Genomic DNA, 22641 nt, shown 5'->3' on the forward strand with positions numbered 1-22641 from the left:
TGCTGCCCTTTCTCCAGCGAGATCTAGTGATTTGAAAAACTGCCCTCTTTGGGGTCCTCTTGTGGTCAGTCGACCTTTCCTTCAGACTGCCGCTAGTATCCGTTGACAAGTCTAACTCGGTGGGAAAGCATCCTTCTCTGTCACTGGTAGCTACAGCCTCAGTATCAACTGCATCTGACAAGTACCTACAACCAGAGAAGCACAGAAACCTGATTTGCCAAGGAGAAAAACCAATGAACATTAAAAATAGCCATTGATTTATTTTTTAATCTAATTCATTTTTCCCTAATATTATGTTGACCCAGCCTCACTCTAATAACAGATCATTTTGAGATACCTGTCTAGGAAATACTGCTCTAGATTAATTTGGGCCGAATTTCTCTCAAAGCCTTATTCCCATAGAACAGGTAACCGTGAATAAGGATGGACATGACGCACTGATAAGAACCAACTGCGGTGTGAAGGATGGCAATACATAACACGACCAAAGACAATTGGCTAATCACAACACTGCTGTGAGTGACAATGTCTCTGCTGTGGTTAGCTTTGGTGCCTTCTCCAAGGTAAATTCAGCAGTGACATTAACACCGACCTGGGAACTTGGAACCTGAACCCCCATGCTTAAGTAATAAAACTTAATTGGAACAAAGACATAGCACTACTATCTCTTACATCAATGTTGCATAGAGCTGACTTAAATTTTTATATTGTTTTATTCTACAAGCACTCATTGCATATCTGCTTGATGTTTTTGGACACACAAATTACTAAGACCAGGTTCCTGCCCTCTAGTAGGGGAGAGGAGAACATTGTAAAGCTTACTAGACAATTGGAAGGAATTATTACAATGGAAATGCAAATAAAAAAGCCTTAAGAGAATAGAGGGAGGGTATGGTTAATTCCAACTCCTTTCATTCGTCATACTTCTCTGGATGAAGTCAGTTTTAGGGAGACACACAATGGACCATTTTTAATTCAATTGGATCAATAATTATATAACTGACAATAAGACTTTTGGAATGACAATGCCACTAATTTCTCTTGTAATTTCTTTTGTATGTTATCCCATTGAGGGGAGGGGCCATTTTTCCATGTGACTCTGATTTTTTTACAAAATCTATTCTCAGATTTATGGTAAATGTAGAATTGTTAAGTTCTGATCTTTTGAGCAGTCTACATTATCGGACTTAAATATTTGGTGAATGGCTGGATTGGAAACTTTTTATTTGGCCCAGTAAACCAGAGTTTTCAACTATTCCTAAGGCAAACATGATGGAATTAAATTATTATTTTTTTAAATTATCAATGGAAAGAAGTTTCTCCAGCATTTTATAAATGTTTGAAACTTTAAAAAATTCCTACTGAAGGATAAAAAAAATCAAGTATTAGCTTCATCTACTCATTTGTGTTATATCATAGTTGTTGAGTTTTTGGGACTCAACTATCATATTTTGCTGTCCATATGTTACAGTGTACTTACTCATTTGCAGAGGTCCAAGACTGGCTACCTGTTAGTAATATTACACTGTACTTCTGTTCTGTTAGGCTTGGTCCAGCATTGTCTATCAGCTGATTCCCAATGTTCAGCAGCTGGAAATGAACCTAAGGAATTTTGCTGAAATTATTGAGGCGGATGAAGTGCTTTTATTTGAACGAGCTACTTTTCTGGTGAGAACTTTCTGTTTTCTGCTCTGCAGATGTACTTCACACTTACTACTTCTGTCCAGGAACAGAGAACAACATGTTGCTACTTATAGGAAGAACCTTTTTCCCTTTTGTCACTACATCAGCATGTATAACCTTATTTACAAAGTAGTATTGTCAACAAGTGACCTGAAAGAAGTCTTTTGCTATGTAGCTCTTTAGTAGTTAGTAAATCTTAGATTTTTATAAGTATGTCTTATTATAAAGTTTAGATTATTTCTGCTAATATTCATTTGTGTTAAAGGATTCCTAATTTTCTATTGACTTTTATTATGAAATGAGGGGTATTATCCTTGTGAGAAAATTCTCATCCCACTCCTTTCTCCAAAAGACTGATTTGAAGACTTTTAACATGGAAGAGGTGTAATGGTCATCTCAGTGACATAGCTAAGAAGTCAGATGGAGAGGTAGAAGGGGAAGAGGCACCTTGGTATTTTTGTTTTTCTTATATAAATTCAGCTTAACTATAGTGCCTACTGAGGGGAATGCAATATTATAAGTAAAATTTTAAGGAACAGTAGTAACAAACTAATTTGAGATGTCACAAAGCACTGCATAAGTAATTGATCAGTTTAATAAATACAACCCTAAGAGCAACCCACAGTAAATAATTTGTTTCTGAGCTCTACCAATGCCTGGTGATTTTAAAAAACATTTCTTGGGAAACCCGGGTGGCTCAGCAGTTGAGCATATGCCTTCAGTTCAGGGCGTGATCCTGGGGTCCAGGGATTGAGTCCCGCACCAGGCTCCCCGCAGGGAGCCTGCTTCTCCTTCTGCCTATGTATCTGCCTTCTCTCTGTGTCTCTCATGAATAAATATTAAACCTTTAAAAATAAATAAAAATAAAACACGTTTCTTTGTTTTTCAACTAACATTAATGAATATAGAAGCATTTTTTTTCATTTAAATTCAGTTAGCCAACATATAGTACATCATTAGTTTCAGATGTAGTGTTCATCACTTGCATATAGCACCCAGTGTTCATCACATCACATGCCGTCCTTTTTTTTTTTTTAAATTAACTTTTATTGGTGTTCAATTTACCAACATACAGAAAAACACCCAGTGCTCATCCCGTCAAGTGTCCACCTCAGTGCCCATCACCCATTCCCCTCCAACACCCGCCCTCCTCCCCTTCCACCACCCCTAGTTCATTTCCCCGAGTTAGGAGTCTTTATGTTCTGTCTCCCTTCCTGATATTTCCCAACATTTCTTTTCCCTTCCTTTATATTCCCTTTCACTATTATTCATATTCCCCAAATGAATGAGAACATACACTGTTTGTCCTTCTCCGATTGACTTATTTCACTCAGCATAATACCCTCCAGTTCCATCCACGTTGAAGCAAATGGTGGGTATTTGTCGTTTCTAATTGCTGAGTAATATCCCATTGTATACATAGACCACAGCTTCCTTATCCATTCATCTTTCGATGGACACCGAGGCTCCTTCCACAGTTTGGCTATTGTGGACATTGCTGCTAGAAACATCGGGGTGCAGGTGTCCCGACGTTTCATTGCATCTGAATCTTTGGGGTAAATCCCCAACAGTGCAATTGCTGGGTCGTAGGGCAGGTCTATTTTTAACTCTCTGAAGAACCTCCACACAGTTTTCCAGAGTGGCTGCACCAGTTCACAGTCCCACCAACAGTGTAAGAGGGTTCCCTTTTCTCCGCATCCTCTCCAACATTTGTTGTTTCCTGCCTTGTTAATTTTCCCCATTCTCACTGGTGTGAGGTGGTATCTCATTGTGGTTTTGATTTGTATTTCCCTGATGGCAAGTGATGCAGAGCATTTTCTCATGTGCTTGTTGGCCATGTCCATGTCTTCCTCTGTGAGATTTCTCTTCATGTCTTTTGCCCATTTCATGATTGGATTGTTTGTTTCTTTGGTGTTGAGTTTAATAAGTTCTTTATAGATTTTGGAAACTAGCCCTTTATCTGATATGTCATTTGCAAATATCTTCTCCCATTCTGTAGGTTGTCTTTTAGTTTTGTTGACTGTATCCTTTGCTGTGCAAAAGCTTCTTATCTTGATGAAGTCCCAATAGTTCATTTTTGCTTTTGTTTCTTTTGCCTTTGTGGATGTATCTTGCAAGAAGTTACTGTGGCCAAGTTCAAAAAGGGTGTTGCCTGTGTTCTACTCTAGGATTTTGATGGAATCTTGTCTCACATTTAGATCTTTCATCCATTTTGAGTTTATCTTTGTGTATGGTGAAAGAGAGTGGTCCAGTTTCATTCTTCTGCATGTGGATGTCCAATTTTCCCAGCACCATTTATTGAAGAGACTGTCTTTCTTCCAATGGATAGTCTTTCCTCCTTTATCGAATATTAGATGACCGTACATTTCAGGGTCCACTTCTGGATTCTCTATTCTGTTCCATTGATCTATGTGTCTGTTTTTGTGCCAGTACCACACTGTCTTGATGACCACAGCTTTGTAGTACAACCTGAAATCTGGCATTGTGATGCCCCCAGCTATGGTTTTCTTTTTTAAAATTCCCCTGGCTATTCGGGGTCTTTTCTGATTCCACACAAATCTTAAAATAATTTGTTCTAACTCTCTGAAGAAAGTCCATGGTATTTTGATAGGGATTGCATTAAACGTATAAATTGCCCTGGGTAACATTGACATTTTCACAATATTAATTCTGCCAATCCATGAGCATGGAATATTTTTCCATCTCTTTGTGTCTTCCTCAATTTCTTTCAGAAGTGTTCTATAGTTTTTAGGGTATAGATCTTTTACCTCTTTGGTTAGGTTTATTCCTAGGTATCTTATGCTTTTGGGTGCAATTGTAAATGGGATTGACTCCTTAATTTCTCTTTCTTCAGTCTCATTGTTAGTGTATAGAAATGCCATTGATTTCTGGGCATTGATTTTGTATCCTGCCACGCTACCAAATTGCTGTATGAGTTCTAGCAATCTTGGGGTGGAGGCTTTTGGGTTTTCTATGTAGAGTATCATGTCATCGGCGAAGAGGGAGAGTTTGACTTCTTCTTTTCCAATTTGAATGCCTTTAATGTCTTTTTGTTCTCTGATTGCTGAGGCGAGGACTTCCAGAACTATGTTGAACAGCAGTGGTGAGAGTGGACATCCCTGTCTTGTTCCTGATCTTGGGGAAAGGCTCCCAGTGCTTCCCCATTGAGAATGATATTTGCTGTGGGCTTTTCGTAAATGGCTTTTAAGATGTCGAGGAAAGTTCCCTCTATCCCAACACTCTGAAGGGTTTTGATCAGGAATGGATGCTGTATTTTGTCAAATGCTTTCTCTGCATCTAATGAGAGTATCATATGGTTCTTGGTTTTTCTCTTGCTGATATGATGAATCACATTGATGGTTTTACGAGTGTTGAACCAGCCTTGTGTCCCAGGGATAAATCCTACTTGGTCATGGTGAATAATTTTCTTAATGTGTTGTTGGATCCTATTGGCTAGTATCTTGTTGAGAATTATGCATCCATGTTCATCAGGGATATTGGTCTGTAATTCTCCTTTTTGGTGGGGTCTTTGTCTGGTTTCGGAATTAAGGTGATGCTGGCCTCATAGAACGAATTTGGAAGTACTCCATCTCTTTCTATCTTTCCAAACAGCTTTAGTAGAATAGGTATGATTTCTTCTTTAAACGTTTGATAGAATTCCCCTGGGAAGCCATCTGGCCCTGGACTCTTGTGTCTTGGGAGGTTTTTGATGACTGCTTCAATTTCCTCCCTGGTTATTGGCCTGTTCAGGTTTTCTATTTCTTCCAGTTCCAGTTTTGTTAGTTTGTGGCTTTCCAGGAATGCGTCCATTTCTTCTAGATTTCCTAATTTATTGGCGTACAGCTGTTCATAATATGTTTTTAAAATCGTTTGTATTTCCTTGGTGTTGGTAGTGATGTCCCCTTTCTCATTCATGATTTTATTTATTTTTTTTTAATTTTTATTTATTTATGATAGTCACAGAGAGAGAGAGAGAGAGAGAGAGAGAGAGGCAGAGATACAGGCAGAGGGAGAAGCAGGCTCCATGCACCGGGAGCCTGACGTGGGATTCGATCCCGGGTCTCCAGGATAGCGCCCTGGGCCAAAGGCAGGCGCCAAACCGCTGCGCCACCCAGGGATCCCCATGATTTTATTAATTTGAGTCTTCTCTCTCTTCTTTTTAATAAGGTTGGCTAATGGTTTATCTATCTTATTAATTCTTTCAAAGAACCAACTCCTGGTTCTGTTGATCTGTTCCACAGTTCTTTTGGTCTCGATATCATTGAGTTCTGCTCGAATTTTAATTAACTGTCTTCTTCTGCTGGGGGTGGGGTCTATTTGTTGCCTTTTCTCTAGTTCCTTTATGTGTAAGGTGAGCTTTTGAATTTGAGATCTTTCCAGTTTTTGAATGGATGCTTGTATTGCGATGTATTTCCCCCTCAGGACTGCTTTTGCTGCATCCCAAAGATTTTGAACGGTTGTATCTTCATTCTCATTAGTTTCCATGAATCTTCTCAATTCTTCCTTAATTTCCTGGTTGACCTTTTCATCTTTTAGCAGGATGGTCCTTAACCTCCATGTGTTTGTGGTCCTTCCAAACTTCTTGTTGTGATTAAGTTCTAATTTCAAGGCATAATGGTCTGAGAATATACAGGGGACTATCCCAATCTTTTGGTATCGGTTCAGACCCGATTTGTGACCCAGTATGTGGTCTATTCTGGAGAAAGTTCCATGTGCACTTGAGAAGAATGTGTATTCAGTTGAGTTTGGATGTAAAGTTCTGTAGATATCTGTGAAATCCATCTGGTCCAGTGTATCATTTAAAGCTCTCGTTTCTTTGGAGATGTTGTGCTTAGAAGACCTATCCAGGGTAGAAAGAGCTAGATTGAAGTCACCAAGTATAAGTGTATTATTATCAAGGTATTTCTTGAGTTTGGTTATTAATTGGTTTAAATATTTGGCAGCTCCCACATTCGGGGCATATATATTGAGGATTGTTAAGTCCTCTTGTTGGATAGATCCTTTGAGTATGAGATAGTGTCCCTCTTCATCTCTCACTATAGTCTTCGGGGTAAATTTCAATTTATCTGATATAAGGATGGCAACCCCTGCTTTCTTTTGAGGACCATTTGAATGGTAAATGGTTCTCCAACCTTTTATTTTCAGGTTGTAGGTGTCCTTCTGTCTAAAATGAGTCTCTTGTAGACAGCAAATAGATGGGTCCTGCTTTTTTATCCAGTCTGAAACCCGGCGCCTTTTGATGGGGTCATTAAGCCCGTTCACGTTCAGAGATACTATTGATAGATATGCGTTTAGTGTCGTCGTATCTATTCAGTCCTTGTTTTTGTGGATTGTTCCCCTGAACTTCTTCTTAAAGGGGAATTTTAAGAGTCCCCCTTAAAATTTCTTGCAGAGCTGGTTTGGAGGTTACATATTCTTTCAGTTCCTGCCTGTCTTGGAAGCTCTTTATCTCTCCTTCCATTTTGAATGAAAGCCTTGCTGGGTAAAGTATTCTTGGTTGCATGTTCTTTTCGTTTAGGACCCTGAATATATCCTGCCAGCCCTTTCTGGCCTGCCAGGTCTCTGTGGAGAGGTCTGCTGTTACCCTAATATTCCTCCCCATAAAAGTCAGGGACTTTTTTTCTCTTGCTGCTTTAAGGATCTTCTCCTTATCTTTGGAATTTGCAAGCTTCACTATTAAATGTCGAGGTGTTGAACGGTTTTTGTTGATTTTAGGGGGGGATCTCTCTATTTCCTGGATCTGAATGCCTGTTTCCCTTCCCAGATTAGGAAAGTTTTCAGCTAGAATTTGTTCAAATACATATTCTGGCCCTCTGTCCCTTTCGGCGCCCTCAGGAACCCCAATTAAACGTAGGTTTTTCTTCCTCAGGCTGTCATTTATTTCCCTTAATCTATCCTCATGATCTTTTAATTGCTTGTCTCTTTTTTCCTCAGTTTCCCTCTTTGCCATCAACTTGTCTTCTATGTCACTCACTCGTTCTTCCACCTCGTTAACCCTCGTCGTTAGGACTTCTAGCTTGGATTGCATCTCATTTAATTGATTTTTAATTTCTGCCTGATTGGATCTAAATTCTGCAGTCAGGAAGTCTCTTGAGTCCTTTATGGTTTTTTCTAGAGCCACCAGTAGCTGTAAAATAGTGCTTCTGAATTGGCTTTCTGACATTGAATTGTAATCCATATTTTGTAACTCTGTGGGAGAGTGGGCTGTTTCTGATTCTTTTTTTTGAGGTGAGGTTTTTCTTCTAGTCATTTTGCTCAGTGCAGAGTGGCCAAAAACAAGTTGTATTGGGAAAAGGAGAAAAAGAGAGAGAAGGAAAGAAAAGAGAAAAAGAAAAAAGAGAAAGAAGAAAAAAAGGGGAAAAAGAGAAGAAAAAGAAAGAAAAAGAAAGGAGAAAAAAGAGAAAAAAAAAGGGCGGGTGGGGGAAGCAATCAGAAATCAAGAAGGCAGAGAGAAAAAAAAAAAGCACAAAACAAAACAAAAAAAAAACAAAAACAAAAACAAAAAACAAAAAACCAAAACAAAAAAAACACGGGGGAGTATCTTCCGATTCTGTGTACTTTAAGTCCCTTGACTTCCCTTGGAACTGGTCCGTGTCGCTGGTCTTCTGGGGGAGGGGCCTGCTGTACTGGTTCTCAGGTGTTAGCACTTGGGGGAGCTGCTCTGCCCCTGCCTGGTGCAGGGCTCCGTGGGGGTTGTTCACCCCGTGAGGCCCCGGGAGGAAGCCACAGTGGCGGAGGCAGCTCTGGGACCCTGGAGTCAGCCCCCGCAGTAGCTCCGGGGCTCTCTGTCTGCAGGTCCTGGAGGCTCCGGGGCGGGGCCGCTGATCTGCTCAGTTCCAGGCAGGAGCGTCCTTGCTGTCCTGGGCCCTCCCGGCCTCTGCCTGTCCCGGGGGAGGCCGGATCCTGGGCTGTGTCCCTGCGCCCTGTGCTCCGGGGCCTGCGCTGTTGGATTCGCGCTCCCGCCCCGCAGCCCCCTCCGCGGAGCCGCCGCCCGAGCCCCTCCGAGCTGTTCCCGGAGCCGCGCAGCCCCCTCTGCACGGAGCTTCTTCCTCTGCCCGAGCCGCCGCCGCTGGGCTGCTCCCGGAGCCGCGCAGCCCCCTCCGCGGAGCCGCAGCCCGAGCCCCTCCGAGCTGTTCCCGGAGCCCCGCAGCCCCCTCCGCGGAGCCGCCGCCCGAGCCCCTCCGAGCTGCTCCGGGTCCCGCCGAGCGCTGCAGCCCTTAGGGAGCTCGGCGCACTCTCCCGGGGCGCAGTTCCTCTGTTACTGTCCCAGGGAGCCCGAGGGCATCCCCGCCTTTCTGGGGATCCTGCTCCAATTCCCCGGGAGGCCTTTCCCCCGGCAAGGTTGGTGCAGCTCCTGCTCCTCCGGGACGGGGCTCTCCTGCCCTGGGGACACTCGCCCCGGCCTCAGCCCGGCTCCTCGCGGGGCCCCTCCCCCTTGGGGGCCTTTTGTTTCTTTATTTCTTTTTTCCCGTCTTCCTACCCTGATAGAAGCGCGAACTCTTCTCACTGGAGCGTTCCAGCTGGTCTCTCTTTAAATCTCAGGCCGAATTCGTAGATTTTCAGGATGATTGGATGGTTTTCTAGGTAATTTGTTGAGGATAGGTAACTTGGAGACCCTACTCTGCCGCCATCTTGCCCCTCCCCCCCACTTGCCGTCCTTTTAAAAAAAATTTTATTTATTCATTCATGACAGAGAGAGAGACAGAGAGACAGAGAGACACAGGCAGAGGGAGAAGCAGGCTCCATGCAGGGAGCCTGACGTGGGACTCGATCCCAGGTCTCTAGGATCAGGCCCTGGGCTGAAGGTGGCACTAAACCGCTGAGCCACCGGGGCTGACCTCACATGCCCTCCTTAATGCCCATCACCCATTTACCCCATCCCCCCACCCACCTCCCCTCCAGCAACCCTCAATTTGTTTCCTGTAGTTAAGAGTCTTTCATGATTTTTCTCCCTCCCTGATGACTTCCCATTCCATTTTCCCTCCCTTCCCTTCCCATATGATCCTCTGTGCTGTTTCTTGTATTCTATGTATGAATAAAACCATATGAAAATTGTCTTTCTTTGATTGACTTATTAAAACACATTTCTAAATCTATCTGAGCTTGGTTCCTCTTCTATAAAATGGAGATGATATATCTGTGTCTTAAGTTTATTGTGTGAGTTAAAAGGGGACAAGGTAAGAATGTTAAGCCCTAATGCAAAGCTTAGCATATAGTCGGCAAACTAATAAATGTTGGTCCCTTCTGCTATTATAACAACAGAGGGCAGAGAATGCAGACTATAATTTTCCCCCTTCCTTTGTGAAAACATTTATGACTGTAACCATGTTTGTGAGTCATACTTGTTTCTAAGTGGTATAGCTATGGCAAGGAGTCTTAACCAGGAGTGTCTTTCTGCCTCTGCTCACTGGCAGGGGTCACTTGCTTGCAATTATACTACCCTGCATCTTCTTTTGCTACTAATGTGAATCACAACAAACAAGTGAGCTCTATTCTGATCATCTTGGTGTACATGGCATAGCAGAATCCTGCTTTCAGCGGTATTCCACCACATATGATCATAGAGTAATCTCTATGATCTAACCTAATATAAGCTCCCTATTCCTCACTAACAGTAACAGGTGGCTTTGGTTTTTCTTGAAGACCAAGATTAGTTATGATAGACCATTTTCACTGAGGGGGTTGAAGTCAAGCAAGGGGAACCTGTTCCACCATTGGTCTAGAAATTACCTTTTGAAAGTCTCCCATGGTTTCAGTAAATTGCCCTGTAAATTTTCTTCTGGTGAGTGACTCACTTTTGCTTCCTGCTGGAAACTTTATATCTGAATATTCAGCCTCTAGGAAATATGTGATTTTATTGAAATCTGAATGTGTTAGGGGAAATACTTTTGGCTGACATGGGTGTCCATAATTAATAAGTTCATTTGTAAATAGTAAATCCTCTGAGGTGGGAATCCCTTAGTTAAGATTTTTATTATTTTTTATGTTTATTATTTTATTCATAATTTTTAGAATGTTTATTTTAATTCCTGTTAACATACATGTTATATTAGTTTCAGGTATACAACATAGTGATTCAACAATTCCATACATCACCTTATGCCCACCACCACAACTGTACTCCCTTAATCCCCATCATCTATTGAACCATCTCCCCACCCATCTGCCCTCTAGTAACCATCAGGTTTTTTTTCTATAATTAAAAGTATGTTTCTTGATTTATCATTCTCACTTTCTTGCATTTTCCCTTTGTGTGTTTTGTTTAAGTTCCACATGTGAGTAAAATCATGGTATTTGTCTTTTTCTGAGTGACATTATGCTTAGTATAGTACTCTGAAACTCCATCCATGTCATTGCAAATGGCAAGATTTCATTCTCTTTTATGGCTGAGTAATATTCCTCTGTGTGTGTGTGTGTGTGTGTGTGTGTGTGTGTGTGTGAGACATCTTATTCATTCTTCAATTGATGGACTCTTGGGCTGCTTCCATATCTTAGCTATTGTAAATAATGCTGCTATAAATTTAGCATTCTTGTATTATTTGGGTAAATACCCAGTAGTGCAATTACTGGATCATAAGGTAGTTCTATTTTTAAATGTTTGAGGAACCTCCATACCGTTTTCCAAAGCGGCTGCACCAGTTTGCACCAGTGCAAGAAAGTTCTTTTTTCTCCATATCCTCACTAACATCTTTTGTTTCTTATGCTGTTCATTTTAGCCATTCTAACAGGTGTGAGGTGATATCTCATTGTAGTTTTGATTTGTATTTTCCTGATGATGATGTTAGGCATCTTCTCATATGTCTGTTGCCCATCTGTATGTCTTTGGAGAAATGTCTGTTCATGTCATCTGCCTGTTTCTTAACTGGATTATTCACTTTTTGGGTGTTGGGTTGTATAAGTTCTTTATATTTTGAAGATATTAATCCTTTATCAGATATGTCATTTGCAAATATCATCTCCCATTCCATAGTTTGCTTCTTAGTTTTGTTGGTTTGTTTCCTTTGCTGTGCAGAAGCTTTTAATTTTAACATTTTTCCAGTAGTTTATTTTTGCTTTTGTTTCCCTTGTATTGGGAGTCATTTCTAGAAACAAGTTTGTATGACCAATGTCAAGGAAGTTAACTGCTTATGTTCTCTTCTAGGATTTTTATGGTTACAGGTCTCACATTTAGGTTCGTTATCCATTTTGTGTGTGGTATATGAAAGTGGTTCAGTTTTATTCTTTTGCATGTTACTACCCAGGTTTCCCAACACCATTTGTTGAAGGGACTGTTTATTCCCCCAATAGATGCTTTTTCCTTCTTTGTCAGAGATTAACTGACCATATAATTGTAGGTTTATTCCTGGATTTCCTGTTCTGTTTATCTGTGTCTGCTTGGTGCCATTACTATGCTGTTTTGATCACTACAGCTTTGTATGAAGTCCAGAATTATGGTGCCTCCAGCTTTGCTTTCCTTTTTCAAGATTGCTTTGTCTATTCAAGGTCTTTTGTGGTTCCATACAAATATTAAAGTAGCTTCTTCTAGTTCTGTGAAAAATGCTGTTGGTATGTTGATAGAGATTTCATTAAATATGTAGATTGCTTTGGGTAGTATGGAAATTTTAACAATATTTTCTCTTCCAATCCATGAGCATGCAGTGTTTTTCTATTTCTTTGTGTCATCTTCAACATTTTATTGTTTCCAGAGTACAGGTCATTGACCTCTTTGGTTAGATTTATTCCCAGGCATTTTCTTATTTTTGTTGCAATTGTAAATGGTATTGCTTTTGTAATTTCTCTTTCTGCTGCTTCATTACTGGTGAATAGATGTTCAAGGGATTTCTGCATGCTGATTTTGTATCCTGCAACTTTAATGAATTTATCAGTTTTAGCAGCTTTTTGGTGGATTCTTTTGTGATATATATGTATATCATCATGTCCTCTGCCAATCATGAATGTTTTACTTCTTCTTTACCAATTTGGATGCCTTTTATTTCTTTTTGTTGTCTGATTACTGTGGCTAGGACTTCCAGTGCTATGTTGAATAAAAGTGGTACGAGTGGATATCCTTGTCTTGTTCCTGACCTTAGGGGGAAAGCTCTCAGTTTTTCTCCGTTAAGGATGATGTTAGCTGTGGATATTTCATGTATGGCCTTTATTATATTGAGATATGTTCTCTCTAAACCTACTTTGTTGAGGATTTTTTTTAGGATTTTTTAAAAATAAATTGATGTTGTACTTTGTCAGATGCTTTTTCTGCATATAGTTTTTGCCCTTTCTTTTATTTATGTGATGTATCATGTTGATTGATTTGCAATTATTGAATAATCTTGTAACCCAGGAATAAATCTTACTTGATCATGGTGAATGATTTTTTAATGTATTGTTGAATTTGATTTGCTTGTATTCTGTTGGTAATTTTTGCATTTGTGTTCATCAGGAATATTGACCTGTAGTTCTCTTTTTTATTGGTGTCTTTATGTGATTTTGGTATCAGGGTAATACCTCATAGAATGAATTTGGAAATTTTTCTTCCTTTTCTATTTTTTGGAATACTTTGAGAATAGGCATTAACTTTTCTTTAAAGGTTTAGTGGAATTCACCTGTAAAGCTATCAGGCCTTGAACTTTTGTTTGTTGGGTGATTTTTGATTCCTGATTCAGTTTCTTTGCTGGTTATCAATCTATTCAAGGTTTTTATTTCTTCCTGTTTCAGTTTTGATAGTGTATATGTTTCTAGGAATTCATCCACTTCTTCTGGGTTGTACAGTTTGTTGGCATATAGTTTTTCATAATATCCTCATATGATTGTTTGCATGGTTGGTTTTTTCTCTTTTCATTTATGACTTTATTTATTTGGCTCCTTTCTCTTTTTTTCCTTGATAAGTCTGGCTTAGAGTTTTGTCAATTTTATTAACTTTTTTAAAGAACCAGCTTCTGGTTTCATTGATCTGTTCTATTATTTTTAAAATTTTCCGTATCATTTATTTCTGCTCTAATTTTTATTATTTCCTTCCTTCTGATGGTTTAAGTTTTGTTCATTGTTTTTTCTTTACCTCCTTTATGTGTAGAGTTAGCTTGTTTGATATTTTTCTTCTTGAGGTAGGCTTGTAATGCTATAAACTTCCCTCTTACAGCTGGTTTTGCTGCATCCTGGAGGTTTTGGACCATTGTGTTTTCATTTTCATTTATTTTTTGGTACTTTTTAATTTCTTCTTTGATTTCTTGGTTGACCCATTCGTTGTTTAGTAGTGTGTTATTTAACCTCCATGTATTTGTGGTCTTTCCCATTTTTTTCTTGTGGTTGACTTCTAGTTTCATAGCATTGTGGTCAGAAAACATGCGTGGTGTGATTTTGATATTCTTGAATTCTTTGCGGTTTCTTTGGTGGGATAATATGTGATCTCTTCTAGAAATTGTTCTGCATGCATTTGAGAAGAATGTGTATTCTGTTGTTTTAGGATGGAATGTTCTGAATATATCTCTTAAATCCATCTGTTCCATTATGTCTTTGAAAGCCAAGCCATTGTTTCCTTATTGATTTTCTGTTTATATGATCTGTCCATTGATGTGTTATGTAAGGTCCCCTACTGCTATTGTATTATTCATTAGTTTCTTTATGTTTGCTATTAACTGCTTTGTGTATTTGGGTGCTCCTAGCTTAGGGGTCATATAACTAGTTAGCATGCCAGAGTCTTGTTCATTGTAGGAATTAACCAGGCAGATTGCTCCACAAAATAACAGCCACATACCACCATGCACAGAATTGGGAAAGAGCTGTCAATCCTGTCCATGTCCAGTGTGGGTGAGGTTTCCAGTGTTGAGTCAAATTAAGCCACAGGCTCCAGGGAGGGTGTTGCCCTCCCATCAGTTCTTTTATTTTATTTATTTTTAAAAAGATTTTTATTTATTAATTCATGAGAGACAGAGACACAGGCAGAGGGATAAGCAGGCTCCATGCAGGGAGCCCAGTGTGCGACTCGAACCTGGGACTCCAGGATCATGCCCTGGGCCAAAGGCAGGTGCTAAACCGCTGAGCCACCCAGAGATTCCCCCATCAGTTCTTTTAAATTGCATCTTTGTAACCTCTGGAATCCAAAGGTTCCCTCTAGAACCCAAAGACTTTGGTTTCCTGGAAGCTACCTCACAGGTCGTGGTTATAATGCTGCTGTATAGCCAGTCAGCATCATTTGTGATTGGAACTACAGTGTATCTGATTGCCTTTAAACCTCAACATTTATTCTTGGCAAGTGTTTTCACTCTTTTCTGTCTTGAGCCAGTCCAAGAATTAGACCTGTAGCAGTGCAGTATGTCTCTGGCCATTCCTCATAACCATGCCCTCAGTTCTAAAAACCAACAAAATAGAACCATGGTCTTATTCCATTATTCCTAGTGGCCTATGCAGGTAGCTCTGGAAAAAATCCTGTTTTATACTTCATGATCCTATGAACACTCTATTTCAAAGTAAATGCTTCAGCACTCATGGGATGCTCACCTGGAGGATGGAGGATGGAGAGGGTACTGATAAGAAAGAGGCAGGAACAAGTGAAGGCTTGCATAATGCATACTGAAGATTTTTAAATGTAATACCAAAAGTCACTTAGTTACAGTTTTCATTAAAATCAATACATTAACCACATCTAAAGAACAGCTAAAAATTTTATATTTTTTCTTTTATAATTTGTACTTATTTAATCAAAAAACATGCTGTGAAATACCAAAATAAGATAAACGTATGATGATTAAAGTAAATGAGGAAGAACAGCACTGAACCAAAACAGATAATACTTTAATGCTCTAATAAAATTGTAGCCAAACACTACTGTGTGGGTTATCCATAGGAATGTTGAAATTATACAGAATATTGGCATCATATAGGAGAAAAGGAGAGAGAGTAAGCCAGATGCCAAGTCTACCCTGAAAATCAAAGTGACCAAGAGACTGACAAAGGTCTGCCTTGAGATGCAAGTAGCAGAGAGTGATACGATTACATTGCATATTTAAGGGCATTGCTCTTTTTCATAGGTGATTTCTCACTATCAGTGTAAAGAGCAGCGTGATGCCCACAGATTTGAGAAAATCAGCAACATTATTAAGCAGTTTAAGCTGAGTTGCAGGTAAGAGATCTTGTGTGATTGATTGACTAATTGATTAATTTTTTAAATTTTAAATTCAATTTGCCAACATCTAGTTGTGTGATTTATTCATATCTGGAAAGAAATTATTGTCATTTTTTGGAAGTTCAAATAACTATACTAGACTGAACTTACATATACAGAATAGATCATTTAATAAAAAAGAAAGCTAACCTCTAAGGGAGCCTAAAATTGAGGTGGAAGTCACTGTCCTTTAATGCAAACTCAACTGATAAGCAGCATGTGAAAAATATCTAAGCAGAATACCCTTTCGAGATACTTGATACCATTTAGGAAGAAATAAACAGAACGTGTCCAAGAGAGTTTTGAAAAAGAACAAAGGAGAATTTACCCCACCAAAAAATAAGATTTACTATAGTAATTAAAATAGTGAGGTAATGATTCAGGAATAGTACAGAATAGATTCTGGAAATGCCTAATCCTGTTGTCTCACCCTTGTTAAAATACAGTTTGAATCTTAACATTGTGAATATAGAAAGAAAAGAATGGTGGGACATTATAATTTAGTAAAGATTTAATAAGCAAAATTCTTATCCTGGTAAAATTTTGATGTCCAGACAATAGAACAGGTATAAGTTTATTCTTTTTATGCTTTAGCACACTCTGAGACTTGCTGGCATATTTATGCCTACATTTTTAAGAAGCAATAGCAAATGACATGAAAATATAATTACCTTGTTTGGTTTTGAAGAAATGGGATCATTTCTTGAATTGATATAATCAATATAACTAACATTAAAAAATACAGTTATTAATCACAATTATAGGAAAATTTCAACTTAAGCTTCTTAAATATTAAAGAAGCCTTTTATAACATATTTCAACATGGACCTAGGTCTAAGCCCATTTCACAGTCAATATCAAGTTCTAATCTACTTTCCTAGTCTAAAGTCTAAAGTCACTTTCCAAAACATACTAAATTCAGCATTAGCGTTCCCTTGGAAAACAAAGTAAGGTTAGTGATTAACTGTCTTAATGAAGTGGGGAATCAAAGTGTAATGCTATAAAATGTTTAACATAAAAGGTAAGAATGTTTTATGTTGCTTTTATTTTATGTTCTTTACTTCTTTTTCTCATTTCTGCTATAGCAAGCTAGCTGCTTCTTTTCAGAGCATGGAAGTCAGGAACTCTAACTTTGCTGCTTTCATTGACATCTTTACATCCAACACTTACGTGATGGTCGTGATGTCTGATCCATCCATTCGTAAGTTCAAACTTAACTGACATAGGTTTATAGCCATATTCTTTAAACTAATTGCCCTAGAGCTAGTACTTTATTATATAATAAAAAAGTGGGGATGGTTGCAAAGCATTGTGAATATACTTAATTTCATTGACCTGTATATTTTGAAATGGTTAAAACAGGAATTTTTTTGTTATGTATTATTTACTACAATAAAGAAAGCTATTTTAGTACTAGTGTAAATTTTTTTTTGTTTTGTAGACTTATATTCTGAAGCTTAAGAATAATTTAGACTCTAGGGTATTTTGTTTTTTCTTCATGGTAATTAAAAAATCAAGTTATTAAATCTAGGGATTTTAAAGAAAAAAGAACCCAAATGTATGACTTATGTGCTTCATATAGTAAATATTTTTAAAAGATTAATAAAAGTTCTGAACTATTAAATGTTGAATCATTTTATATGTAACTCTATATTCCTAAGTACCATATTCCTGTATTTGTGTTCTGGGCATAAAGGAAGGTATTTGGTACTTCCATGCCATAGTAGTCATATCCATCATAACTACTGAGATAAAGGTTCTAGCAGTATTTCTAGGATGTTCCCCGAGTTTAAATTATCTCTAACCCACATGCTTTTCCTACCTTAGGTTAATATTAAAATACAACATAAGATGATGAGTTTTATTCTACAAGTAAACCAAACCAAAAGAATTTGAAATTTTATTTTGGAAATGTTATATTTAGAATATAAATAAATCTTCTTATTAAGAAAAATTAAGTCATGATTAACATGGGACTTCCTATTCCTATATGTTCCCTATGACATATATTGAGAGATTTGGCTCTCTTTTGTTTATTTATTTGTTTTTATTAGACATTCCTTTGGCTGCCTGTACTTATTCTCTTGGGTATCTCCTCCACCCCTACCCTTAGCTTCCGCAGCTACTCTGATCAACATCCGCAATGCCAGAAAACACTTTGAAAAGCTGGAAAGGGTGGATGGACCAAAGCAGTGTCTTCTCATGAGCTAAACATGGCTAAATGTTTCAATTTTTTTTGAAATACTGTTTATTAATTAATCTTAATATTATATTCCTATATGTAGGCTCTGAAATGTAATGCTTACCACTTCTGTATTTCTTCCTCACTCTCTAGTCTTAATGTTCAACCTTGAATGCTATTAACTAAAATAGCCAGTAAGAAGTTAGAAGATGAGCTGTTCGTGGGCTTGATGGGACATAAAATTATGTGATATATAAGTGTTCTGATAACAAGATTCTTAATAGTGTGTGTTCTGATAACCTGGTTCTAATAGTTGTGTTTGCCAAAGCCTTTCCCAACATCATCTTGTATTCCTTATCAGATAGTAAGCTGCAAGTTTGGAATATTACTGTTTTCTCAGCATGCATTAAAAATATTCCTTACCTTCAATTATAAATAAACTAAGGCTGTTAGGGATTTCAGCGTCTGTTTTTCTTTTCCTTATTTCTTCAGCTTTCCCTAAGAAAGAGCAAATGAATTTCACGTTTACCCTAGGGGAGGGTATCTGCTTGTTGGGAAATATTACATAATAAAGTTAGATAGGAAGGATATAGCCAGATTATAGCCTTAAAGATAGGTAGAGGTGTTTAGGTATAATGTGATAAGAAATAAGAAACCATTATAGGCTTTTGGGGAGGGGAATTATGTGAAAGGAATTTTGAAAGAAAATTAACCTAGACTGTATGGCCTGAGTGGTGGCAGTTAGGGAAGCTGTGGCAACAATGTAGACCTGAGATGTGTTGAAAAGTCTCTTCCAGGATGCATCTGGAGAAGGCATGAATAAAAAAGTTGAGAGAAAAGAGATAAGGTTTATGAGATACAAGTCTTTCTCTATGATCCAGGAATGGTTAATTTTATATTACATTACACCTAATGGGAAATGCCTTCATTATGCTAGTCAAGTAGTAGTAAATTTTTTTTCAGTAAGTTTTGTTTTATTTCATCCCCTAAAGAAAAAATGAAGCATTGTAAACTCAGAGAAATGGAGCTTGGCAGTACTAACTAGAATTACTGAAAACCCTAATTTTTTCAGCTTCCATGGATGTCATAACAGAACACAAAAGCATTTAGGGAATCTATGGCACAGTATATTCATCTCATTTCCCTTGTCTCTATGTCATGAAGAAATATTCAGACCAACAGAACCTCACCTTTCCCAATTTTATCATCCCCAGTTGAGAGAAACAGTTTTCACTAAGCAGTGAAGAACGTGGTTTTTAGGTAGCCTACATTATGTAGATTAAAATTCTCATTTAAAAGCTCATCGAACAGGGGTGCCTGGGTGGCTCAGTGGTTGAGCATCTGCCTTTGGTTCAGGTCATTATCCCAGAATCCTGGGATCAAGTTCCACATCAGGCTCCCTACAGAGAGCCTGCTTCTCCCTCTGCCTGTGTCTCTACCTCTCTCTGTGTGTTTCTCATGAATAAATAAATAAAATCTTTAAAAAATAAAAGCTCATGGAACTAATTTTATCAACAGTTGTATTAACCCTCTGCAAAAAGGGAGTTTCTTAGTAGATTTTCTTATTCTTTATCTTAATATTTAGGAGAATGAAAAAAGCAAATGAACTGGAGGTCTGTTCTGTGACTAATATGAGCCGTGATTTGACATGTTCTCATTATCTTCAGTATCTGGGGTGAGATTTGAAGGAACTACACAAAAGCGGGTTTTTTGCTTTTTGCTTTTTTAGAAAGTGAACAGATAGAGATTATAGACATTAAATTAGATGAGCATGAAAAAATATGCTTTTATCATTATTTGCTCTTGGTCTAACCTTTGCTCAGATTCTAGTTACAACTTGGACTTACAGGATGCATAAAAGAATGAAAGATTAGAAAAATAAGGTTCTGATTTGGCTTAATCTTTATCATTGTAATGACCAGCCAGTCTTTTTTGTCACTGAATACAAAAAAATGTTTGAAATAGATATCTGCCCAAATATAGAACTGCCTAGAAACTGAATTAAACACAAGTGCACAGTGAAAGGATATACACAGAAATGGAAAGATGAAATAAAAACCAGAGATGTGAAAATTATGGGATTAGTGATAGAATGAAATGATGCTTTTTAATAGACTATGTTAGTGATGTTAGTAGGCTAGGGCAATAGTTTTCAAACTTGAGCAGACATCAGAATCACTTGAAAGGGAATTGTTAAGACACACTGCTACCCCACATGCACCACTGAGTTTCAGTTCTGTAGGTGGGGTGGAGCCCAGAAATCTGCATTTCTCAGAAGTTTGGAGGTGAATCTGATATCAATCCTACTGATCCAGGGACTATACTTCAGGAACCACTGCTTTAGGGAAAGAGAAAATGTAGAGTAGAAGCAGGAGTAGGACAACATATATTCACTTAAGTTTATTATAATAAGTTGAAGGCATTATACTAAGTATAATATATATAGTGTAGACCACTGATTCTCAGAGTGATATAAAAGTTTGTGAAGCACAGTTGTAGACAAACATAATGACTAGGAGGCTTCTATTTATAAGTAATATGTTGGAAATAGAAACCATAATAAGCATAAAGTATGGGAAGTGATTTACGTAAGGAGCCAGCTTTTCTCAGTTTCAATCAGGTTTATTTTCTACCTCAATAGGTTATCATAAAAATTTATGTGAGTTGCCAAATGGAAACACTGCTATCTTTAGTTGAGTATTTACTAAGTGTCAGCCTTTATAGGCTTTATAAAGTATTTATATGCTTTATGAAGATTATTATTTAATCTTCACATGCACTTTTTGAGGTAAGTACTATCTCTTCCATTGTTTTAGATGGACCCAGAGAGAAACTGGACCCAGAGAGAATAAAAAATTTGCCCAATTATGCAGTAGCGGTGAGGCTGTGATTTGAACTTAGGTAATCTAACACCATAGCTTGTGCACTTAACTTTAACCTTTAAATTATATGGCCTTCCTGAATTTAAAAGCCCACTCAGCTCTCTCTGTGTCTCTCATGAATAAATAAATAAATAAATAAATAAATAAATAAATAAATAAATAAATAAAATCTTAAAAAAAAAAATCCCTGGGTGGCTCAGCGGTTTAGTGCCTGCCTTCAGCCCAGGGCGTGATCCTGGAGTCCCGGGATTGAGTCCCGCGTCGGGCTCCCTGCATGAAGCCTACTTCTCCCTCTGCCTGTGTCTCTGCCTGTCTCTGTCTCTGTCTCTCTCTCTCTCTCTTTCTCTGTGTGTGTGTCTCTCATGAGTAAATAAATAAAATCTTTGAAAATAAAAATTAAAAAATGTCCACTCAGAATGGAGAGTTTGAGGTGCACCCAGGTGTTGTACTTGTGATATTCCCACTGTGTTGGTTACTGTGCAAATAGTAAACCACATGCTTGTTTACCTGTCTTACTCCTGTTTTAACTGGGGCTTTGGCACATGGAATAAAAAGCTTTATTACAGTATACAATGAACAGCAGATTAAGGATAAAATAAAATTCCAGTTTGAAGAATTTAAATCAAATTTAAACAGTTTTTCAGTATTTATGATGCTCCTCCCAGAATTGGGTTACTGTGAGCATAAATTAACCTCTCCTTCTTTGGGCCCTTTTAAAATAGGAGGAAAAGTGGATATCCTTGACTTGTTCCTAACCCTAGGAGAAAAGCTTTTATTATTTCCCCACTGAGGATGTTATTAGGTGTGGGTTTTTCATAGATGGCCTTTATTTTTTTAATAAATTTATTTTTTATTGGTGTTCAATTTGCCAACATCTAGAATAACATCCAGTGCTCATCCCATCAAGTGCCCACCTCAGTGCCTGTCACCCAGTCACCCCCACCCCCCCACCCACCTCCCCTTCCACCCTAGTTCATTTCCCAGAGTTAGGAGTCTCTCATGTTCTGTCTCCCTTTCTGATATTTCCCACCCGTTTTTTCTCCTTTCCCCTTTATTCCCTTTCACTATTTTTTATGTTCTCCAAATGAATGCGACCATATAATGTTTGTCCTTCTCCGATTGACTTATTTCACTCAGCATAATACCCTCCATGACCATCCACGTCGAAGCAAATGGTGGGTATTTGTCATTTCTAATGGTTGAGTAATATTCCATTGTATACATGAACCACATCTTCTTTATCCATTCATCTTTCAATGGACACCGAGGCTCCTTCCACAGTTTGACTGTTGTGGACATTGCTGCTATAAACATCGGGGTACAGGTGTCCCAGCATTTTATTGCATCTATATCTTTGGGGTAAATCCCCAGCAGTGCAATTGCTGGGTCGTAGGGCAGGTCTATTTTTAACCCTTTGAGGAACCTCCACACAGTTTTCCAGAGTGGCTGCACCAGTTCACATTCCCACCAACAGTGCAGGAGGGTTTCCCTTTCTCCACATCCTCTCTAACATTTGTGGTTTCCTGCCTTGTTAATTTTCCCCATTCTCACTGGTATGAGGTGGTATCTCATTGTGGTTTTGATTTGTATTTCCCTGATGGCAAGTGATGCGGAGCATTTTCTTATGTGCTTGTTGGCCATGCCTATGTCTTCCTCTGTGAAATTCATAGATGGCCTTTATTATGTTGAAATTATACTCCCTCTAAACCTACTTTGTTGAGAGTTTTTATCATGAATGGATGTACCTTGTCAAATGC

At 38.3% G+C, this 22641-nt stretch overlaps 1 protein-coding gene across 5 annotated transcripts in view; it reads left to right on the forward strand.

Annotated features, from left to right (window-relative positions):
- RRAGB (Ras related GTP binding B) overlaps positions 1-18458 on the forward strand; it is a 44624-nt gene extending 26166 nt beyond the window's left edge. For 4 of the 5 annotated variants that reach the window (XM_025988395.2, XM_025988396.2, XM_072743575.1 and 1 more), the window contains 4 exons: positions 1546-1668; positions 15687-15778; positions 16906-17021; positions 17934-18458. In XM_025988395.2, coding sequence (XP_025844180.1) covers positions 1546-1668; positions 15687-15778; positions 16906-17021; positions 17934-18031 — 429 coding nt within the window. In that variant the 3' untranslated portion in view covers positions 18032-18458. The remainder of the gene's footprint in view (positions 1-1545; positions 1669-15686; positions 15779-16905; positions 17022-17933) is intronic. The other variant, XM_025988398.2, reaches the window with a different exon arrangement.
- The last annotated feature ends 4183 nt before the right edge of the window (positions 18459-22641 follow it).

This window comes from Vulpes vulpes, chromosome X (assembly GCF_048418805.1).
Source record: "Vulpes vulpes isolate BD-2025 chromosome X, VulVul3, whole genome shotgun sequence".
Classification (NCBI taxonomy): Eukaryota; Metazoa; Chordata; class Mammalia; order Carnivora; family Canidae; genus Vulpes; species Vulpes vulpes.